Source organism: Oenanthe melanoleuca, chromosome 8, assembly GCF_029582105.1.
Source record: "Oenanthe melanoleuca isolate GR-GAL-2019-014 chromosome 8, OMel1.0, whole genome shotgun sequence".
Taxonomy (NCBI): domain Eukaryota; kingdom Metazoa; phylum Chordata; class Aves; order Passeriformes; family Muscicapidae; genus Oenanthe; species Oenanthe melanoleuca.
Window position 1 is genome coordinate 20,272,469 of NC_079342.1, and position 21,977 is coordinate 20,294,445.

Genomic DNA, 21,977 nt, shown 5'->3' on the forward strand with positions numbered 1-21,977 from the left:
GTTTGCTCAGCAAGTTTGCTCAACTTGCTAAAGCACTGAAAGGGGAAGAACACAACAAAATGTGCTCCCACCCAGCAGTGTGAGTTTTGTGGGCAGGAAGGAGGAAGGGACTGTAGTGTTGGAGAAGACTCCAACTAGAAGCATGGGCCATTGCATTCAGAGCCCAAATATTTGGCATTCACAGAGCAGTAATTGACTGTGAACAGGACACTCAGAAATTCAGAAGGGCTGTGTACAAAATGTCAGTCACAGATGAGTCAATCAGTACATCTGGAGAAATTAAATATAGGAGCTCGTGGCTGTGGGAACTGATATAAAGGGAACATTTTAAAAAATGCTTTGCTTGCCACTGCTTCCCTGCAACAAAGGTGAATTCCACCAGAGGTATTTATCATCCTTAGTCACCAGTGCAAAGTTCAATTAGTGACACTGCAGCCACACAACTCCAACTAAAGCTCAGAGTGCCCTTTGCTAGCAGGAGCATCCCAACACCCTGAGTACATCCCAGGAAGGTTTGTCTCATCTCCCAGGGCACCTGGGGAGACTGAGCACATGTCCACAGTGTTCACACTTGGGCCACTCCTCCCAAACCATTTCCTGCAGTCAGGCCTGCCTCACTTTGCTTTCATTGATGGCCACCCCCTTTCTCTCTCTCCAGAGAGTGACATTTTAATTGTGTATTTCCTTTTTTCGGTCTGTCAGCTCCCAGCCTCAGCTAGACAGCTGGGTAGCTTTGGCTGGAGTCCAGAATTAACATAAATTGTTTTTAACCTCTCGATGCAAAGGCCTTTCATGTGGTTTTCCTGTGTGATCTGTGGGCACTAGGGTCTGCTATTAGAAAGCACCAGCACATGCAAACCACCAGCATCCTGTACAGAGCCTTGGTCCTGCCCTCTCCTGGGTGGCATCTGGGCACTGCCATGGAGCAGAATATTATTCTCACCACTTCTGAGCCAAACACCCTAGTACAGCACTGCAACAGCTCCAAAGGACTCCCCAGGGGTATTTAAATACCATTCAAGTTTTAGTTTTCACCAGTTTAGCACCCAAACCCCCTCCCAGTGTCAGACAATCAGGTTCCTGTCTAAAGGAGCACTGCACTGCATCCTGCCCACTGTCCAAGGCAGGCAGGGTGAGGAGAGGGTTTGAAGCACAGGTAGGAACTTCACTGTTTGAGGGCTTGGCCATGATTACCAAACTCAAGCTGCCAGTGATCAGTGGCTCCTCTGCTCTGCAGCCCAAATCCCCATTCCAAATCGCTCAGGCACAGCTGTGCTGGAGCTGCGTGGGATTTGCCGATGAAAGGACTTTGACACTAAAAGTTAGTCTACTTTTTCCAACTTTCCAGCTCTCAAATGGAGATATTACTGCTTCCTACAACCCCTTGAAGCATCAGGACATCCCTGCTTCCGAGGTTAGACGAGGACTCGGCACACTCTGCGAATGCTGACTTACATAACGGAGCGTGGTGTGCTCGGGCTGGCTCAGGGATCCAGGTGCTGTGCCTGGGCAGAGGAGGCACTAGTGAGTGTTAGCAACGTGGGGTAGGCTGCTCCTCTGTAATTGCAGGGATGCACAAAGCATGAGTGGTTGTTTGCTCATCTGAGCAGCTCTGTCAGCGAATGGTTATCCAGGGAGCAGCAATCCTGCCCTCCCTGCTTTGGCCATCAGGGCACAAAGCCTGGGAAAACTACACCCACTTGAGCCTGCATGCTTGACAGGGCCCCCAAATATTTGTGTTGACTCAGTAATTCAAGAGTTATAATCCCATTTTTAAATATCAGCTGGCCCTCATCATTTCTCATTCGGAGAGGACAGAATGAGAAACCATTAGTTTACTTTTGGCTTCTGTACAAAACAGTGCATTCTCCCAGGCAGCAGCCATCCATTCCATCAGTGTTAGCAGAGCACTCGCAGCAGCGAGGTCCTGGTCCAGGACAGGGGTTGCTAAGCAATATGGAAATACAAACAATAAATGAATAACAGCCACCTGCAAAAGACTGCACACTGAGGTATACCTTACTGTGAAAGCCTGTGTTTCAAACTTCATCTCATTTGGATTCAAATTTGCTGAAATCAAATTTATAAGGAAGGAATGATTATTGTAAAGAATGTAAACACTTCCTTTCCTATTACTGTGATTCACTTTGGGTTGTTCTCTACTGTTAGGCATTTAAAGCATGCAGCTCTGTGGAGTACAATGGCTGGTTTACTTATTACAGCACGCACTGCAAACTGCTTAAATATATTTTTCTGTCAACACATATTTGTGATTCCCATATTTAGGAGTGACTGCTGCCCTGTGTCCACGTGTCGTCAGCGTGACTGATGTCAGAGCGGTGTTTGCACAACTCCCCTTTGGCAAAGATGGAAAGCTGCTCCTAAGAAATCCTCTTTGCAAGGCCCAGCTATGCCAACACCCCATACTAGGCCATCTCACCAAAGAAACTTCCTCTCAAGGCCACCTGGCACTCTGCACCCGCCCTGAGCTTGAGCAACGGGCTGCTGCTGTGAGAGGGCAGATTCCTTCCCCCCAGGCTCGGTCTGTGACCATTGGAAAGGCTCCCGCTGCCTCTGAGGAATCCAGAGCTGCTCTGCACCACAGCCCACGCCAAGGGCTGCTCAGAGCCTGGAGAACGTGCACAGAGCAGTGCAGGCAACGAGACCCTGCAGCTGGGGGATTCCATCACGCCTTGGAACGGGATCCACACAGTGAAAATAGATGCAAAAGATGCACCCTCTTGTCTAGAGTGGTGGTGTTGTGAACCATCACAGGTATGTGGTTCTGTGCACTCCCACTAACAAAGCCAATCTGGGGTTTTTTGGATTGCAATGGGAAATAAGGAAAACACCTCACTTTTTACCAGTGGAAACCCTGCAACACGATTCACTCTAAACCTTGGCATCCAGCTCAGACTCCTGAGTGGCCTGGTGGCAACCAAAGTGACCCCCCTGTTGTGCACTTCCACAGCAAAACCCCAAAGTAGTTTGACTTTTGGCTCACAGGGAGAGGGTGTAGGTTTGCAGCCACTGCAGAGCAATTGCTCTTGCACACAAACACAAAGCTAGGATTTGCTAAACTGCAGCAATTTAATTGCCAATTTGAATCTTTGTCACCAAAAGATTATCCTATCTGGGGCTGAATGCTCTTCTCCTCCTTGGTACACAACTGGTATGGTCTTACCCTGTACCCAAAACAAACAACAAAGGTAATTTGCCCCGGTTTATTGGTGTTGTTTTGTTTTTAAGAAGCTTTGAGCTGGAGTTTCCTCCCTGGCTCGGGGGCAGGAGGGCGGCTGCAGAGGATGGGAAGGTAGAGCTGTGCAAATCCCAAATGGGCAAGGTCAGCGGAAGGTGTGTGGTGTTTGGGATCCCGGGGAGGTGGAGCAAGGCAGGGCGTGCTGAGAGGGAATCAGACTGATCCCAGCTGCGAGGGAGTGCCGGCTTCCACTGCCGTGAGAGGCTCGGTTCGCTTTCTCAGGAATGCGCTCCCTTGTAACTCGGTTAATGAGGAGGTTTCATCCACATTATTGCTTAAGCTCACAATCACTCCCAGCTTCGAGATTAATCTGCACAATAAACACAACAGCAGCAACTGGAACTGGGGGCAGCAGGAGCAACATGGGCACTCGGCGGGGATTTTTCATTACACATGCACATCAAGAGTTAGAAAGTTCAAAATGAGTCTTGCAACAAGTCCTCAAGGCAAGTGCCACTGAAACAGCAAATACAGATGAGTGTGGCATCACACACCATCACCTGAGCTATTCATGTCCAATAAATACATAAAGAAAAACAATGCTGAAGCTCAGTCTGATATTGCACCATGGGGAAGTGCAAGTACAGTACCCCAGAAATCAGATCCATCAAACTATCAGTGGCTTAAATAACCAAGTGTCACTATTTGAAGCTACCCAAGAACCTTGAAAACTCAGTTCCCATTAAATTTATCTTCCAGGGGGCTTTCCAGATCCCAGCCTCAAGTTTGCACTGACATTCCCCATTTTATAAAAGCCTTTGGATGGTTTCCTGGTAAAGAAAATACAGTGTTATTTGACTTTTAGAACCAAGAATTTGGGGTTGTGTCATCAGTGCTCATTTCTGACTCAAGCCATGATGCTGAACAAATCACCAGCTCCCTATTTCTGAGAACTATCAGTCATTTACTGGAAGGAAAACTACTTGCTCTGCTGGGACAATTTGAAGCTTCATTAAATGTTTACAAATAGTTTTAGAGTGGGTAAAAAGCTACATAAAAGCAAAGGCAGTTTTCATTTATGCACTGGCTAAGGACAGAATCTAGAGAGACAAGCTAAAGGCACCATACTGGGAGGTAATATCAGTATGATGTGGCAACAGAGAAATACCAGATGGGAAGTAGAGATGCCTCCAGATGACTTTCAGAAGTGGAATAATGGAGGTGAGATTAAGTTTGACACCAAGTTCCTACAGTGATAGGAAGTCTGGTATACATTAACTCAAAGGAAGGATAACAACCTCAGCAGAGCCATTGATTGCAGCTGAATTATGAGCCCTCAGTATGACAAAGCCATGAAGATATTTCTAGAGAAAGGCATTTCTAGAAAGATAATGTCTCTGTAAAATGTACTGTTACCACTCAAGATAAAACTCAGCACAAAAGCATCACTTTTGTGATCAGGCAAGTGCAGGAGACACTGAGTAGGATAACAGCAGATGAATTGGTGAGTGTATCTCCCAGGAAAAATTTAAAAGACAGGTCAGCCTAGCAAAGGTAAAGTGGATATGATCTCTCATAAACTCTTCAGAGACAGGGGAAAAAAAAGCTGCTCAAACTTGGCAGCAATATTCACTCAAGAACAAATAAATAGACTGCTGCTCATGAGCAAATTCAAACTGGAAGCTAGGTGGAGGGGAAAAAAAAATAATCAAGTCCTCTAGAACTATATTCTCAATTTATCTGCCATTAATGTAGAAAAAACAAAATTGGAACAGATGAACCTGTGGAATATTGGGACTTCAACAGCACAGGACCAGTAAGTTCAATCCTGTGTTACAAGTCCAGCAGTAGCTCCAGACACTTCCAGTGCTACAGAGTAGTGGAACTGATATTCTTGAAGAAATTTCCAAAATGAGCAAGAAGACTCTTCCATCTTATAAATTATTCCTTTCCATAGCAGACTGTAGTGTTTATTTTAACTCACCCAAAATATCATCATCTTATTCCTCCACTAGCCCAAGCCTTCCAAATGAAACTGAACTATCTGACACATTCATACAGGTTGATGTGACCTGCAGCAAGGCAATTCAGGCTACAGCTGGAATGATTATTTCACTTTTTATTCCCTCTTTCAAGAAAAAAACTCAGACATATATATAATGATGTATGAATTCCTGGCTTGATGAGGTGCTGTGCTCTTTTTAACACATCCTTCCCCGGGTTTCAGTGTAATACACCCAGTATCCATAATGCCCAAGACACCATTCACATTTTCTACCAACACCTTTAATACAGAAAATTCATTTGTGTCCCTCTACAGGCAAAACACAGCCAGGTGAATTCAGGCAAACAAGAGACTGTCACACAGCTTCCAGCACTGGGAGTCAGGGAGGGATTAGCAGCAGCAGGAGGTTCCATCCTGTGCTCAGGCTCACTGAGCAGTGCCCAGGGACTCGTGGCTCGGCAAGGATGTGGGTCATGCCCGAGGGGACACGGGCAGTCCTGCAGGAGCCTGCAGGCAACTAAGGGCAGTGATGCAGCTGAGCAGCACCACAGGCACTGAAAAGGGATTTCCCCTGAGACTGCAAATCGCAGGCAGGAACGATCTATTCATCTTCCATGTCCCTGACAAGGAGGGATGACTTGGTTAGAAAGCCTTTAAAATGCAATGAGTCACTTCTCAAAGGAGGTCACCGGTTACTGAAATTTTGCTGAAGTATTAAATACAGAGAAAACCCTTGAATAACAAATATGAATCCCTTTAATCATACCATATCTGATCCTTCCAGTAATTACATTTGGGGTACCTGACAGTACAAATAGGTGATTCTCACATGCAGAGCAGAGGCAATGCTGGCCAACAAACCATCTCTCTGCTAAAAAAGCTCCACTGAAGTTGGTTTCCCCAAAAAAGAGATTGTTACCCAGCAATAAAAGATCCCAAACCTCTGTGGAACTGCCTGTACAGTCCTTGCCCAAGGAAGAGAATGCCATGCAGGTTCCCAGAGCAGAGGGGCTGCTCACAAAGTACCCCCCACCCTGAGAGCATTTAGAAAATCCTGCAGCTGCTGCAGCTGAGCTGCCCTTGGGAGTGGAGCCAGTGGGACTCTGGATCTCACCACAGGTAGGGATTGAGGAGAAGCAAATCTCTCACAAAGAGGATGGAAATCCAGCAACATCTTGCACCTCAAAGGTGAAACCTCTCGGGTGCTGCCTGAGCTCCAGAACAGGAAACAGGATTAATCAGGTAAACAAGGAGACCTCGAGAGCAACTTCTGCACCACCCATAACCCTGCACAACATCACCAAGGCTTGCCCAGAGTGTTTAACAATCCTGCAGCACTGGGGTAAGGGCATCAGCTGGTTTCTGCCTTTGCTATTACAACATGCACTTAAACTGCTCTGATCTTACTCCTCCCATCATTAAGCCACTGGTTAGTTAAAACCTGCCCAGCCCCTCCCAAATCACCTGGGAAAGGGCCACCTTCCACCAGCCCCAGAGAGGGAGGGAGCCCAGGCTGGGCAAACTTTGCCAGTATTTTTTTCTTGGGGTTATCATTTTAACTAGATCAGCTCAGCAATGATGTCCTGTCCATTCTTTGGAAGCTGGACAAATCAGCACATGAGCTTTAAATTGGCAGAGATATTAATTTCAAATCAATAGGAAGCATAAAAATATCAATTGGCATTTAGGAGTGAAACATTAATTACTTTTCAAAGGGTGCAGTACACAAATTTTCTGGTGCCTTTACAAATAGAAATAAGTCAATAACATGATTTCAGAACATTTATAAATGACTAAGTTAATTAAGAGGGAATCTTCAGAGAGATGATGAAGGAAATTTAGAAGAACCTTGTCTAGCACTATTCAAAATTCTCAAAGGAAGGAAGCGACTTCTTAGAAGAGATTAATTGTAAGTTTTTTTACTTTACCTTGATAGAATATCTGTTTACATATTTAAGCTGGTTTTGACCTTTAAAATTCTGGCAAAGAACAATTTTCATTAAACCATCCTAGCGGAGGAACTTGGCAGTTCCTCATCTCATCTCCGAGGTTAAGGGAGGATATTGATCATTTAGCAGGACTGGTCAAACAAAATGTGTGTAATTCCTACCCACAGCAGCCTTCCATTTATCACAGCAGCCACAGCAAGGGCTGATCACAGCAAGCTCTTCTGTCAGGTCTGATTCCTTCATGGGACCTGGCTGGAGGCTGCAGAGTGAAGTAATTCCACAAAAGTTGAAGTTTCTCCTTAAGGATACCCTACCCAGTTCTGAGAAGGTATCACAACATAATGGTGATCTCCCTTCACCATTCCTTGGCAATTCAAAGGCATTTTCAACCAAGGAGACCCTGCACACATTCTGAAGACACATTCTACAGGAGTAAAATGGCTCTGGTTTGCCTTTCTTCTAAGTTTTATTACTTCAGTGTCCTATTTTCTGTGAAACTCTGTTCACCTGCTGCCCTTCACAGCCCAGCTGGGCCCTGTCACCCACCTGTGAGCACAGGAATAGGCAGCTGGGAAAGCAGGAAGAACGTGCTCTGTCTCCTCACTGGCTTGTGAGTGGTGCAGAATCAAAGAGGAAAGTGTACTAGAGACAAACACTCCTTTGGAGAACAACATTTCCAGGACAGAGCTATTCTCAGTAATAGAGTCAGAAGGAAATACCCTGGGACATCAACTGGTTAAGAATCAAATAATATCAGGTTTTTTTTCCTATAAAATTAAATTAAGGTTGGCCCACAAAATGAAATTACTATTGTATATCACATTCTAATACAAAGTGACATGTGTCCTAAACCACCAGATTATATCACATTAACTAAACCAAACACTCCTAGAGAAAGTATTTCTATTAAACTAAAATGAGTTTGGGTAGGCATAAAAGAGAAGCATTACAAAAATGAGTCAGTCATGAAAATCTGTGGAGGTAGGAGAGTGAAGGCACTCAGTCTATTGAGGCGTTCATGAGCTGCAGAAATACTGGGGGAAGATATTAAGAGAGGCAAATCAAGAACCAGGAATAAGAAGTTAAGCCAGAAAGACTCACAGAGAAATAAGGCACAAGTTGAGCAGCAAAGGTGGCACTAAGCACTGGAATAAAGTACTCAAGGAAAAGATGGATTTCACACTTTGATGGATTCTCAAGAATGCTTGATTTTCCAAACAGCATTGCTGTGGTCCAGCCAAGGCTGCTTTCCAAGGGAGCAGCTGAGTGAAGTTTTGTGATGTGTTCTGCAGGGAGCCACAGCAGCTCATGGCATGGCCCAGCAGCCACCACAGGCTGCACACCTTTAGGCACAGCTCAACATCATCAAGAGCCACACTCAGATCACAGAATTGGAAATTTCTTTCTTCCCCTATTCACCAGGTGGCTGTTTTAGCACAGCAGCTAGGAAAAGGAATAACAGAGGGCAGATTAAAGCCACAGATCAGAATAAATCTGTCAAGGTGCCCAAGGCTTTCCACCACTCATCTGGGCACTGCCATTAGGTGGGAAACTGCTAAGCCACTGACCCTCTGAAAAAGCAGGGGAACCTCTGAGAAATGAACGTTTTTAAGAGATATTGCTGAAAGATTTACTCATTCCATCTTATCACTTAAAGACCTCCACGTAAGAATAAAATTTTCTTTGCTACAATGTAGGCATTGCCAGGGCAGGGGAAAAAAAAAACCAAAAAAGCCCCCAAAAAACCCAACAAGAAAATGCTGCTGTGAAGGCCCTGAATGGCAAAGTCTGCCTTATGGTGACAGCAGCACCACCAGATCTCCCAAGGAAATGCTCTAGCTCTGTGTCAGTCACCCCCAGGAATCACAAGCAGGTATTTCACTTCAGAGCCCTGCTGACAATTTGCAAGGCAGGAATCATGAAACATTCCCATCTTGTCCCTCTGAGGCAAGCACAGAGGACAGACTCCCATTTGCAGAAGGAGCAGCATGGAAAAAGCAAGGCCAGGAAAACAGGCAGGGCTGGGGACCATCAGGAACATTATCGAGTTGTGGATTTACACAGAACAATAGCACATCACACCTGCACACACACAGCTGTGCATGTGCACTGGATGGAGGTCCCTGGCTGCAGAAGAAAATGGTGATTTTGCCACTTCTTAAAGGTTAAATTCTGGGAACGTTAAGAGTGATTGGACTTTTTAAGTTAATACAACTTTTCACTGATTGAAACCTTAAATGCCAGTTAAACTGCTTGGGACTTTGCTGTTTGGCTACTGACTTCACCTCAACTGCACAAACTAATTCTCTGTGGGAAAGGGGGAAATGCCTACATGACCCTTGTACAACCTCTTCTTTGCATTCCTGCACCATCAGACTTGGGATACTCCTCCACATCGGGCTGGATGAGTGAATCTCAGTTACTTTGCAAGTTTATGAAACCCTGAGTGGAAGTTGCACATATCCACCAAAGTGGCAATAAACAACCTTGCTTGGATGAGCTGCATTAGGGGACAAAACCTAAAGAGAAGCCAACCCTCAAGGCTGTCCTTCCCCATCCTAGCAAAGAGTAGAGATGATCCTACAACAGCACCTTCAGCCTTGATTAACCCCAGATGGCACCCCTTGATTGCTTATTCCTGTAAGGATCTACAGCAAAAAGCAGAACTTGGTCCTGGAAGATGAAAGAGTCCTTGCAGAAGCAAAGAAACCAGCGAGTGTCAAAGAATTTTAATATACAGTGCAGGAAAAGAAAGCAAATCCCACTTTACAGAGTTTTAGTTTTTCATAAGCTAAGACTCTTAAAGAAATGAAAACACAGAACATTAACTTGGAGGCAATGCTTTGACCCATCCACCTTCCATCCTACACATTTTGAGAATTAGTTTCTAAAGGTACTTCCATAAATCCTGCAGAGGACTCCATAAGGAAAGGTAAAATCATAATTCATCTGGCTCACAAAACCAAAATGTCCAAATGGACTATTTTCAAGTATCAGTGGCTTAATACCCCAGCTGAAACATGGAGAAAGACATCTCCCAGAACACTGATACTCAGTTAATTACAAGAAAAATGAGAAACACATGAAAGTACATTTTTTTAAACTAAACTACAATTCAGTAAGATTTATATAAACATTTGGGCAGACATTAAAGATATATTTGAATATAAAGGATATGAAACTCCCATAAAAACGTTTTCATGTGAGTCTCCTGTGGAAGGAGCTGGTACCAGTGTGATATGGCACTATCAAGGCACATTCCCTCTGCTGCTGTCCCAGGACATGGCTCACATGCACCAGGGTGAACACCAAAGGCTGTTCAGAGCCACTTCCTCTGATAATCAGCCTATCCCATGAAACCTGCACCCCTCTCTGTTCCAAAAGCATGAAAGCTCAGGGCAACTATAAAGGATACACAAGCACCAACACACATAATTTCTTATCTTCTATTTTGCAGAACTTTTAGTGAAAGTTACTTTTTACAATAAAAGCCAAATCACCCCCAGCCTACACCTCTCTTGGGTTGTTCAGGAAATTTTCTGTGACTCTTTAATTTCAAATCACCAAAGAACAAAATTCAGCATGACAGTAAGTGGCCTGATGCAATAAACATATATATTCATAAAGACTTTAGTTCCATTAAGGCTTTACTATCAATAAACAAGGAACATAAAGTTGATATTCTGCTAAAAGTGGAGGAAACAATTTCCTTTGTAGGAAGAAGTTTTCTAGCCAGAAGGCAGCACAGAGAAGAATCCTTTAGGCTCAGCTTTTTCCTCCCCTCCCAGACTCACTTTCACCTTTGTTCTGATCCAGCCATAATGCAACTTCATCTGATGCTGTAAGAGGTATTCTCCTCTTTATGATAAACAAATGATCTCACAACCACAGGACCATGATCTCACTGAGGACAAGAGGGTATCTGACGCATGGAATGAAAATTACTGTTCAAACATAAATAGGAGAAATAATTGTAAAGTAACACAGATGAACAACCACATAAATTAATTCCTTCTTGAATCACTGTTCCTGTTTTCCAAGTCCAAATGATTCTGTTTTCCTATTTAGGAACCCTGAGGGGATGAAAAAATATCCAAGATGGTGAAATTAAAAATTAGCTATTGAGCATGAAACATGCAATGATTGCACTTCATAACGCTTTTATTGCCTCGGTGTTGTATGAATCACTTCAGAGTTCCACACTGTTATGATGAAAAAAATGACACCAATAAAGTCTGAGCAATTGATGTTATGACTTCATCAATCCGAGACTAAAGGCACGCACAGAATGACAAATATTTTCAACAGTATGGAGAAAGCTACCACCTCATTCTGAGGAGGCACAAGTTGTGTCTTTGTCTCTTTCAGAAGAGAATTCTCATGTCAAAAAGATGGAATACTGAAATAATCCTCAGTACAGCTCCATGTGACACTTTCCCTTTCTGAAACCAGCCAGATTTGGTGTTCTCAAGAGCTATGAACACAGTTAATACACAGTCAAGCTACAGCTAATACACAATGTTCCCAATTCACACAATTCTCTGAGGTGCTGCATCAAGATTGCATCATTTTAACAATGACCTGCACTTAGCTTTAATCTTTAAAAGTCTATAGATTCCAGAAGTATGAAGTAGAATTATCTTTGCAATTTCACTAAATCCCAAAAAGTTCCATTTATTGCGACTAAAAACTTCCAAGAGGACAATAATCTCTGCTTAAGAGAACAAAGCAGCCATCACAGTAATCTCTCAGATACAACATCAAAGGTAAGGTGCAAAGAAGTGACCTCCCACAGGGAGAATGCACCTGCTTTTGACAGCCAACAACAGCTAACCAATGCAACCTTGAATTCCTACTTAGAGTTCAACTTCGACATAACGATTTTACTATTTTAAAAAAACCCCTCCCAACTCTATAAAGCACCAGTAAATCCAAACCTGTTCTGGAGCACCAGAAACTAACAATTTTTTCCCTTCTCTAATAAATACTAGCTTTCATTTTTTAATTGAGTGTCTAGATTTCCTGACTCAGGTATTAAAGTTCCTGGTAGGATTCTTTCCTTTAACACAACAGCTCATATCCCTTATAAAATCACTAATAGAAAAGAAAGCCCTTTTTGTTAACTCTAATCTTGCTACCTTGCAAGTGTGCCAGAGGCACTTTAATATGGATCAGATCATGAATATCACAAATTACGGCAGCAATGTGTGGCAACAGAAGATCAGATTATTCATTTCACAGCAATACCTCCTTCCTGCTTTGATTAAAAAAGAGTAAACAGTCCCTTCCTCTTAAATCCATGTCTTTCTGATCCTTACAAATCCAGGTTTACAGTATGAGGTAATGGCACAGCACAAACCTTAGAATGATGAATGAGGGGTATTAAAAACCTACTTTGTTTTCTGTCAAAACTCTCTCCTGTTTCTCATGATGTACAAGTATGAAGTTACCCCAGAGCAGGAAAAAATTAGCAGGGACTGTTTCTATAAAGTTTCCTATGGTAGATTCAGAGCAGACTCAATATGAACAAAGCAAACTATGTACAGGCAGGCATAATTATGGAAGAATTAATGTACCAACAAGAACAGCCCTGGCCGTAAATGCAGTGTAGGAAAATGAAATGAAACTCACACTTAATTTATACATCAGTTTTGCAATGCAGAAAAACATACCCCATTAAAGTTCCTATTTTTCTTGGGTATTGCTGGAACACCTAACTGCAGCCTATTTCCTTACTTCAAACAGACACACTGGGAAACAATTGTACGACCTTGTCACTGGCTCATATGGAGGGAAAGACAAGAGTAATGACCTAACAGAAGTATAAAATGTTATTCATACACCCATTACCCCTGCAGAGCCCCAGCATTGCTGCCATACAACCACAGTATGCAAAAATGGCTTATTATTAGAAAAAAACTAAATTCCAGTATCAAAATATTTAGTTCAAGTTGTAATATAATAAAGAGGTGTTCTACCTTTAATATGTCCTATTCCTTTAAAATTACTTAAAGTTAAAAGTTTTGAGTGACACATTAAATGCCACTTGTCCAGTCCAATGGACACATTTCTTAGCTCCCACTGACACTACATTTCAAAGGGAACTGCCACCCAAATACCCCTGCTGAACTAAAATAAAAACTAACCTGGGCTGATGAAACCTCTGGGAAAAACTTAATGAAGCCTTCCATGACACCCTGCCCGAGGAGAACATGTAAATTCTTCAGCAAAATGCAGCATTAACATTTGATGGGACAGGTGTGTCAAGAAGCTGTAAAAAGATGATGCTGGTTTTGCAGAAGGAATTAACACCTCTGATTTTTGGGGCCAGGCTGGAGTCCTAACTCTAATTAAATTCTAAGCTGCTTTTTCCAGGTTTCATAAAATGCTGTCTCAAATAGGCTTATCTTCTAAGAAATACAGATTGATCTTCTCATTAAAGAATATGTTACAATGGAAACACATTAGTACTAAAGCTGTGAAAGACTGAGGAAATTATGGACATTTTCCTCAAAATAGGTGAGTTGCCTTACTATCACTTAAAAAAAACCCCAACCCTGTACATTCACAAGTCTGCTTGAAAAGGGGAAACTTGCTGTTTAAATGTTTTTTAGTGTCATCTCTATTTTGTTCTTTTAATTAATAAAAGGCTACATGCACTGACAATTTAAACAACAATTTGCTATTTACCATCCCAAACTAGGAAGCATAAACATTTATGCACTTCATTAAACACCACCTAAGAACACATTTGATATTAGGGGACAAGAGAGGCTGCTCAAAGAAACTTCAGGGCACACATAACACTGGAATAACACATTCCTGCTCTTTCCACCCCTCACCACGAAAGCTCTGGCTCCATCCTATGGGAAGCAAGTGTTGTGAAATAACCCTGGGAATCAGTGGGATCTGACACACCTGTTCAATCACACGTGTGGGGCTAAGGGGAGGGACGGGAATGCAGGAACACCAGGGGTGAAAGTGGGGTGTTGCTGTTTGGCAGCACATGAAGTTGGTGCAAGGCAACCATGAAAGTGGACTTTAGAAAGCAAGCACTTAGTACTAACACATTATTTACATATAGGTGATGTACAGGGAGAAACAACCTGGTGTTTGTCTCATTTCTTCCAAGAGAGGAATGGCAGTTCCAGCACACCTTCCCCTCCTCTCCCCTCTCTTTTTCTTCCACCCACCCAGCCCTTTAAAAAATTATGGAATCATTTAGGCTGGAAAACACCTTTAAGATCCATCAAACCCAGGCATTCATTCCACTACTGAACCATGTCCCCTGGAGCCACATCTACACCTTTTATCATTTAAATACTTCCAGGCATGGTGAACCCACCCCAGCCTATTCCCTTCCAAATTATCTACATTTACAGGACACTGGAAAAGGCTTCACATCAGGGTGGACTGGTGCTACAGGAAGGTGATAAGAAACTGTAAGTTTTTCAAAACTGCAGGAAACAGAATTGCAGTGGGAGAAAAGAAACAAATCCTGACACTCAGGAACAAGCACCCTGAAAGGCAGATAATCACATCTGTGAGCATAAAATAAATGGAAGGTGAATCGAGATCACTAATACAACAAACCCTCAAAATTCATCAATCCACACCTCAAGTTATCTCTAAATCCTTCACAAAAAGAGACTTCAGGTTATTTTGTTTCACTTACAGACAATAACATATAGTTCAGATGACAAATTATTTCTAAAAACTTTGCATCGCAAGTCTAACTTCAATGTAGAAAATTATTTTTATTTGTAATTAAAATTTGTGCTAAAAGTGTCCATTTTAAATTATGGACCCAAACAAAATTGTACTAAATTTTCTACTGTACATACTTTTGCCATAGTGTGGCAATTTTTAAACTCTTTGAAAGTACAAATACACTAGAAAGGTAATATTTCAAGAACAATAATATGGACACACTGAGGAATTTCATACCACAACAAGAAATCTGAAGTGTCTTGGTCCCTGAAAAAGAACTGTTTTTAGATTTATTTATTAAAATGAATTATCATGATTTTACAACTTACAGCTTTTGGTTCTTTGTTGTTTATTGGTGGATAATTTTTTTTTAACTGTGTTGGTAATAGTGGTCTACCTACAAGATAATTGAAAAAGAAACGTTCTTTGTGTATTTTTGATCAAATATATTGTTAGAGATCAAAACAAAGATTTATAAAAACAAACGATTGAAACTTCATTTCAGAAAAAACACTTTGTAAAATACAATAAAACCCTTTTCAATAGCAAAGTGAATTTTGTACAGTTCTTCCTTCTAAGCAGACGTTTTACTGCAGCTGAGATCCACTAACTCCAGTAAAACTCAATGTAGGGCAAATGGGTCGGTGTCCGCAGAACCACAGCTTATGTACAACTGCAGGTAACAAACTGCAACTCGCTGGAGAAAGCTTGGAAACTTCAGTTTTCATTCTGAGTGAACTCACAATATATCTTACATAAGTTAAAAGCAGTTTACACCATGACAGAACTGCTCGAAAAACGAATCAGTTATAGGAAGAGAGCAACGCTTCAAGTCAGCTTCTTCCATCAGCAAAAATGCCACACAAATCAAAAACCAACACTTAAGTAAAACACTAAGACTTTATTAAAAATCCAAAGTTTATTGCAAATTGTACTTTGCAATTTCTCTCCTTTCTTCATTTTTACATGATTTATTGATATCCATGATTTTTTCACAGATGTACTTGTTGACTTTGGAGAGTCTCTGTGCAATTTCAGTTTCATCCACAGTTTCTTGTGCTATTCTATCATACAAACATTCTGGGGAGAAAAAAAAAGGACAGAGTTATTAGGATATTTTTAGAAAACAATACAGCCCTGAGTTGGGCTAACTACTCAAGAGACGGCAGTGAGTAAGCACTGTGTATATTTGTTGCAAGACAAAAGAAGCTTTCCTTGATTCACTGTCTATCTTGTTGAAGTCAAGATTTGTCACCAGGCTTGAATCAGCGGCATGACCAACTTCCAGTTATGCTGTGACTACATTAATAGGCTTTCCATACAGAAACAAGGCTAAACCCAACCTTTTACAGTGTCAGCCTTGCCTGCCTGACTCCTGCATTTGTCTGAATCTCCACAGCAGATTCAGTCTCTTTCCAGGTGAAGTCCCACCAGAGCTGTGTCCCAGTGAGTCATTCCCACCTGCACCCCTTCAGGAGGGTATGGAAATGACAATGCTTAGGAAGAGAAGCAGTAACCAGCAGGAGAACACTTGAACTCATTTATTTCATTTTTTATATCTCTTCCACATACATTAATGTCCATGTTTTTATCAGCTGCCCTGTCTCTGGGCTTATCTCACTTTTATTAGTGGACTATTCAGGACAAGTGCCATTTCCTTGCACATTGAGCAACACATTTTGTGAAATACACATTATCTGGAATACAAAAAGCAAGTGATAGCAATAACTGCAAAAGCAATGTGGGCAGTGAAAGTGGAGACAATTTTTCTTCCCAGATTTGGAAGTTTGGTGCCAGAATTCTGCAGAAGTTACTGAAATCTGAAGTGGTGCAACACACACAACTCCTTAGTGACAGGCAGGTTTGGGTTTTTTGGTTTTCATAAACAGACCGATGTATTTTATTGTGTAGGCTTCCCAGACTGGTTAAACAAACTCTGTTCTGCTTTGCCTAGTGATCTATTCCATTAGCTGTTTATTGCTTCTTATACAGAAAGCCATAGAGATTATTGCTTAATTAACGTGGTTTACAACATTTCTAATGCACCATATTAAAAAGTTATGAAAATTAAGTACTATGCATGCTTTGTAGTTCATTTGGAAACCTCTGAGAAGTTTTATAAAAGGTTATTTTGCATTAACAAGGTTTATAACAGTGCACATCCATCATACTTTTTATCATTTCTTTATTACATACTACACAGTGGGGATTTTTAAGAAGCTATAGAGATATCAGACACATTAAGAGCTAATGTTGTCGTTCAAAAATCTATTTTAAATAAGTTAGTCTGTGTCCACAGAATGATGAGAACATCTAAAGCAATGAGAATTTTATGTTTTAAGACGTACTGAATATAAAATAAATGAAATTAACCAGCATGCAGCCTGATAGCTGAAATGCTGATCATCTGTAAACTATGATTGGAAATACGACACCTAAGAAAAGGCACATCACTGAGAGCCTGAAGAAAGGCAGTGTGTTTGCAGGACATAAGCTGGCCCTACAACAGTGTCAGGAACACTCCCAGGCAGATGCACCCAGTAAGGTGAACTCCCAGTGAAATACAGGCTGTGCTGTTCATTTAGCCACAAAGTCAAGCAATGAATCACTTGACAGAACTCATTCAAAAGCTGTAATTTTGAAAGTTGCTGTGAACCAGACAGATTCTTGATCAGTTTTTCCTCTCCATCTCTTCCACTTCTGTGAGGGAGTGCAGAAATAGTAGTTTAGTACTTGCATAAGGATACTGGCTTAGGGCTTCAAAGACTAATTTGGGGTTTCTGCTCCCTCATCTTTTGGCTTTACAGGAGCACACAGAAACCCCTTTGTACTGCTGAATACCAAAAATTCAAGTAGAACTCAAAGGCTAACCAGGGGCTTCACTACTTTTTGTGATGCCTGATCCAAATCACTGGCTATACAAACTCCCTCACATTTCACCTATTTGTCCCCTTGCCGGTCATTTCTTTGTCTTGTTTTGCTCTCTTCTCCATGGTGGGGCAAGACCTGCTAACACTGACGCAAAGGACACGACAACATGGAAAATCATGGTTATGAGCTGCCCAGTCCCACTGATACAGGCAGCCTGACACCTGCAACTCTGGCCATGCAGTTTAACTGGATCAAGAGATTGTACAGGCTGGAGTCTAACAAAAGGGGAACCAGAGACAAGGTGAAAGGAACACTAAAAAGAGGAACATGGAAAATCAGGGCATGTAACAGTAGAATTCAAATGAGGGTTGAGGCTTGAAGCAGAAGTATGACAGAAAACACAGAAAAACGAGGAAATAGGGAAGAGCTGAATTGCTGGTGAGTGTAAAGATATGGAAGAGAAGAAAGGGAAGGACCCCATCTGCCTCTCATCATGTACCTGTTGGAGCAGACTCCCAAACTCACTGTAGTCAAAACAAGGGGAGTTAGAAGAAAGCTATGGTTTAAATGGCTCGAGAAACACAGAGTGGCCCTGACAGAAGTAGAAAAGGAAATTCTCACAGAAAACCTTGCCAGCAGCATTGAGGAGCAAAAGCCTCCAGCAGGGAAACTGGAAACCACACTGCAATGGGTCAGTGGAAAATAAACCCTTTTTGCTGCATGCTTGTAAACACACACCAGGGCAACCAACTCTGCTTCCCATCTGGAGCTGCCAAGGGGAGCCACTGCCACAGAGTGGATTCCTTATGTGGCCAGCACATCAGTGCTCAGCTGCATGTGTAAGGATGGTACCTAAAGACCCCAGACTGAACTAGAAAATCAGCATGGAACAGCTTCCACTTCCACATATAATCTTGAAGAAGATTAATGAAAAAAACCCCCATGTCTTTTACTCATGTCTTACAAACTAAGAAAGATGACAGTACGGAGGTAGGTTTCCAACTTTTCCCCACACAACACAGACACAGACACACGCACACACTCAGAGAGGAATCGTATTTCCTATTCCAAAACATGGCACTTTCATGGCCGATTACAACACCTCTTAATGAGTTCACAGTTAAGGGCACACAGCAACTAAGAACAGGAAATGCAGAATAATGAAATTCTACCAAATGGGGAGGTTTCTTTCAGCCCTGCTGCAATTTAGTATGGACACAAAACCGAAAAATCCAATTTTAGTATGCATTCCATGAGGAACCAACTCACTTCTGACTTAAAAAGAAGCCTGAAATACCAAGAGAGACAGAAATGATGCAACACAGGCATGATGATACAAAGGGACTGAAATTCACCATTCAGTTTAAATAAAGGAGAAGGCCTCCTCCCTCTCAAAGCACTACACACATGGACTCAGGCTTGCAGTTACTGAAAGTGTCATTGCAGTTTCCCCTACCGGATGAGGTCAGCGATTTACACTTCCTGTCCAAATTCCAATTCAAGTGCAACAATTAATTTTTACTATTTCCATTTTCTTCACTTAAAAGGGTAAAACTATTCTTTCTTGCCTTTGAAGGTATTTTTATAGTCACAGCTATAATGATTTCTGTGCCTCATGCCAGAGCTGGTTATGTTCTGGATGAAAGAATGTGGTAAAGCTACTCTGAGTCTTGTTTAAAGGAATATATGCACTTTAAAAAATCAGCATGTTATAAATGAATTCTAGAACAACATGTTGTTCTCCAGGCTCAGAGTCCTGCCCTGCAAGTGGTCTAAAATGATGATCTTTTCAAACCTTACTGAAGTCAATGTACAACTCTTCAGCTGTGGAGGCCTGCACTGTGCACAGCTATTGCAATGTGTTTTACTGTTCCTGGGTACGTATGCACTTCACAATGCAATAGCAATCTGAATTACAATTTTTAATCAGTTAATTTTAAATGAGCTGAAAAGAAGCATCTTTCAACTCGGTGATTAATGGTTAAACTCCAAAGCAGGAAGCAAAAGTTTTCAAATAACCTACCTCTGACAATGCTTAATTTGTGAGGTGAGAGAGGTGGCTTGGGAACGGCATCTTTCTTTTTTTTGGTTGCAACTCCTGTGACACTTCTGTTCTTGAGAACATCTGTTCCCCAAATCATAACCGCTAGATTTTTTGTATACTTTGAATCTCCTTGTGTTACTTGCAGCTGGTGCCATTTCTCCTCATCTACCCAAATTCCACTGCCAAGATGGACCTAGAAGGTAGTAATAATAACAACTTATCTATGGTATGTAGCACACAACAGTATCCAAGTGCTGTAGGAACATTAATATTAGGAACTAAAATAACAGTAATTAGGGCTGAACAAATCCATTTTGCCTAACTCTGAAACTTTTCCAACTTTGTGGGTCAGGGAGTTCAAGTCAACCTCAATATATAATATAGTTCCTTTTAGTAATCTCTAATTTTCCCCCCCACATAACCTCTCTCCTGAAAGACTGTGGTCAGGAACAGAGATCGAAGAAGGAAACAGTGAACACATCCATTATTATAAAATTATGCACAGCATATAAACCAAGCAGTTGCACCAGCCTAATTCAGCAGCAAGATGAAACACTTCCCTTCAGCTAAAACAGACTTTACCCAAAGCATATTCCAGAGGCAGCAGAGAGGGAATTACTTCCTAAGTTGTATTCTGTACCTGTTGGCAAGACCCAGCCTGATTGTTTAAAGTAACTGGAAGGGGAGAAAGGATCTTGAGAGCTCCAGTTTCAATATAAGCCAGGAGAGTTTGGAAGCTTTGTAAAACTTCCAGTTCCAACACAAAGTGTGTCTATCATGTACAATCAATGTAAATGCACCACATGAATACTGTTTTGTGGTTAGGCAATGACCCATTGCAGCAACATCATAAACTTTCCATTATCTGAACAATGGGAAGTGAATGTGTTTCACTGAAATAGTAAAGGAAGATAATATAGGTACTGGGAAATGCAGTGTGAAGCCACTGGAGAGTCTTTAAAAGGAAGATGCTCAAGTCTGGTTTTGCTTATTAGTCTTGTTCAGCACTACTGTGCTTGGCTGTCTCCCACAGGGCTACCCTGTCTCTACCCCACAGTTCCCAGTGCTCCACTCTTAAGACAAATGCCAGACAAGAATCTGAGCACCATCCTTAGGCTGCCACTACGTGTTGGAGCTGATAGTCCTGCCACTCAGGACACCTTCACACAGCAGCATGGAGGTAACTCCACGAGTGACCAGCCCAAGTCTGACACAAGTGCAACAGGACACACAGGCTGGCCCTGCGTGGAACCACAAATACTTTGTGCCCTGTACGTCCCTGCCCCAGTTCCTGGAGAGCAGTGCAGACTCCTGAACTACCTCTGCACACAGCAAGCTTTGTTCACATGCTGATGGACTTCACCACTGGGACACACACTTGCTCTCACCATAACAAGTGAAGGTGTGACCTACACCTCCCAACTGCTGATCAGAGCTCACTGCACTTACCTTCAGACAACCTGGACAAGTGCAACACAGCAAACAGCTGGACTGCTACATATCCAAAATCTAGCTTTGATTAGATCTGGTCCAATCAGGGTCTTTCTGTAATATTCACACTTAAAAAAAACTTTTGACCTTCTTATGACTAAAAAAAAGTCCTGTCAACAAAATTCCATAGCAAAACTGCATCAGAAAACTGTTTGCCTTAACTGCCCTGCCCTTAGTTTCCTGTGGTTTTACTCATTTCATCTGGCTTTACATAAACTTTGCCTGCTACCCATACAAATCTGAGCAGTATCACAGAAGTCCCATTAAATGCAATGAAAATTGGACAAAGCTACTGTAAAATTTTATATACCCAACATTTTACTGCCTGTATTCAACTGAATACCATTTTTCCTCTAAATAGAAACCTTCTTTAACTATTAATGAGGACTATAACCCCAAGAAATTTTTTATTACAACAGCATCCTTCAAAAGCAACTAGATGTTTAAAAACTTAAATAGAGTAATATGATTGGTTTGGCTACAAGCTATGTTATATATAAAAAAAACTCTACCATCCTTAAAGCATAAAATCATGCAGAAAGCTACCTCTCCTGCAGAATCTTCTACACTAAAGGGATTCTAAGAAGTTTTTCATAAATCTGCATGGACAGAAATTAAACTAGTAATAACCACAACACACCCCTGTTTTTAATTTTTATCTGTTGTTGAGCCTCTTCATAAATGATTTTTAAAAAGGCACACTGGTAA

At 41.8% G+C, this 21,977-nt stretch overlaps 1 protein-coding gene across 4 annotated transcripts in view; it reads right to left on the reverse strand.

The window, feature by feature from the left end:
• Positions 1–21,977, reverse strand: part of LOC130256077 (BEN domain-containing protein 5-like) — an 858,262-nt gene that overhangs the window by 293,211 nt on the left and 543,074 nt on the right. For 2 of the 4 annotated variants that reach the window (XM_056497344.1, XM_056497345.1), the window contains exons 5-6: positions 19,758–19,971; positions 14,891–15,943 (exon numbers count right to left, since the gene is read on the reverse strand). The exons of the other annotated variants lie outside the window; for them this stretch is intronic. In XM_056497344.1, the coding sequence (XP_056353319.1) occupies positions 15,783–15,943; positions 19,758–19,971 (375 nt within the window). In that variant the 3' untranslated portion in view covers positions 14,891–15,782. Of the gene's footprint in view, positions 1–14,890; positions 15,944–19,757; positions 19,972–21,977 lie in introns of those variants that run through there. 4 annotated transcript variants of the gene reach the window in all.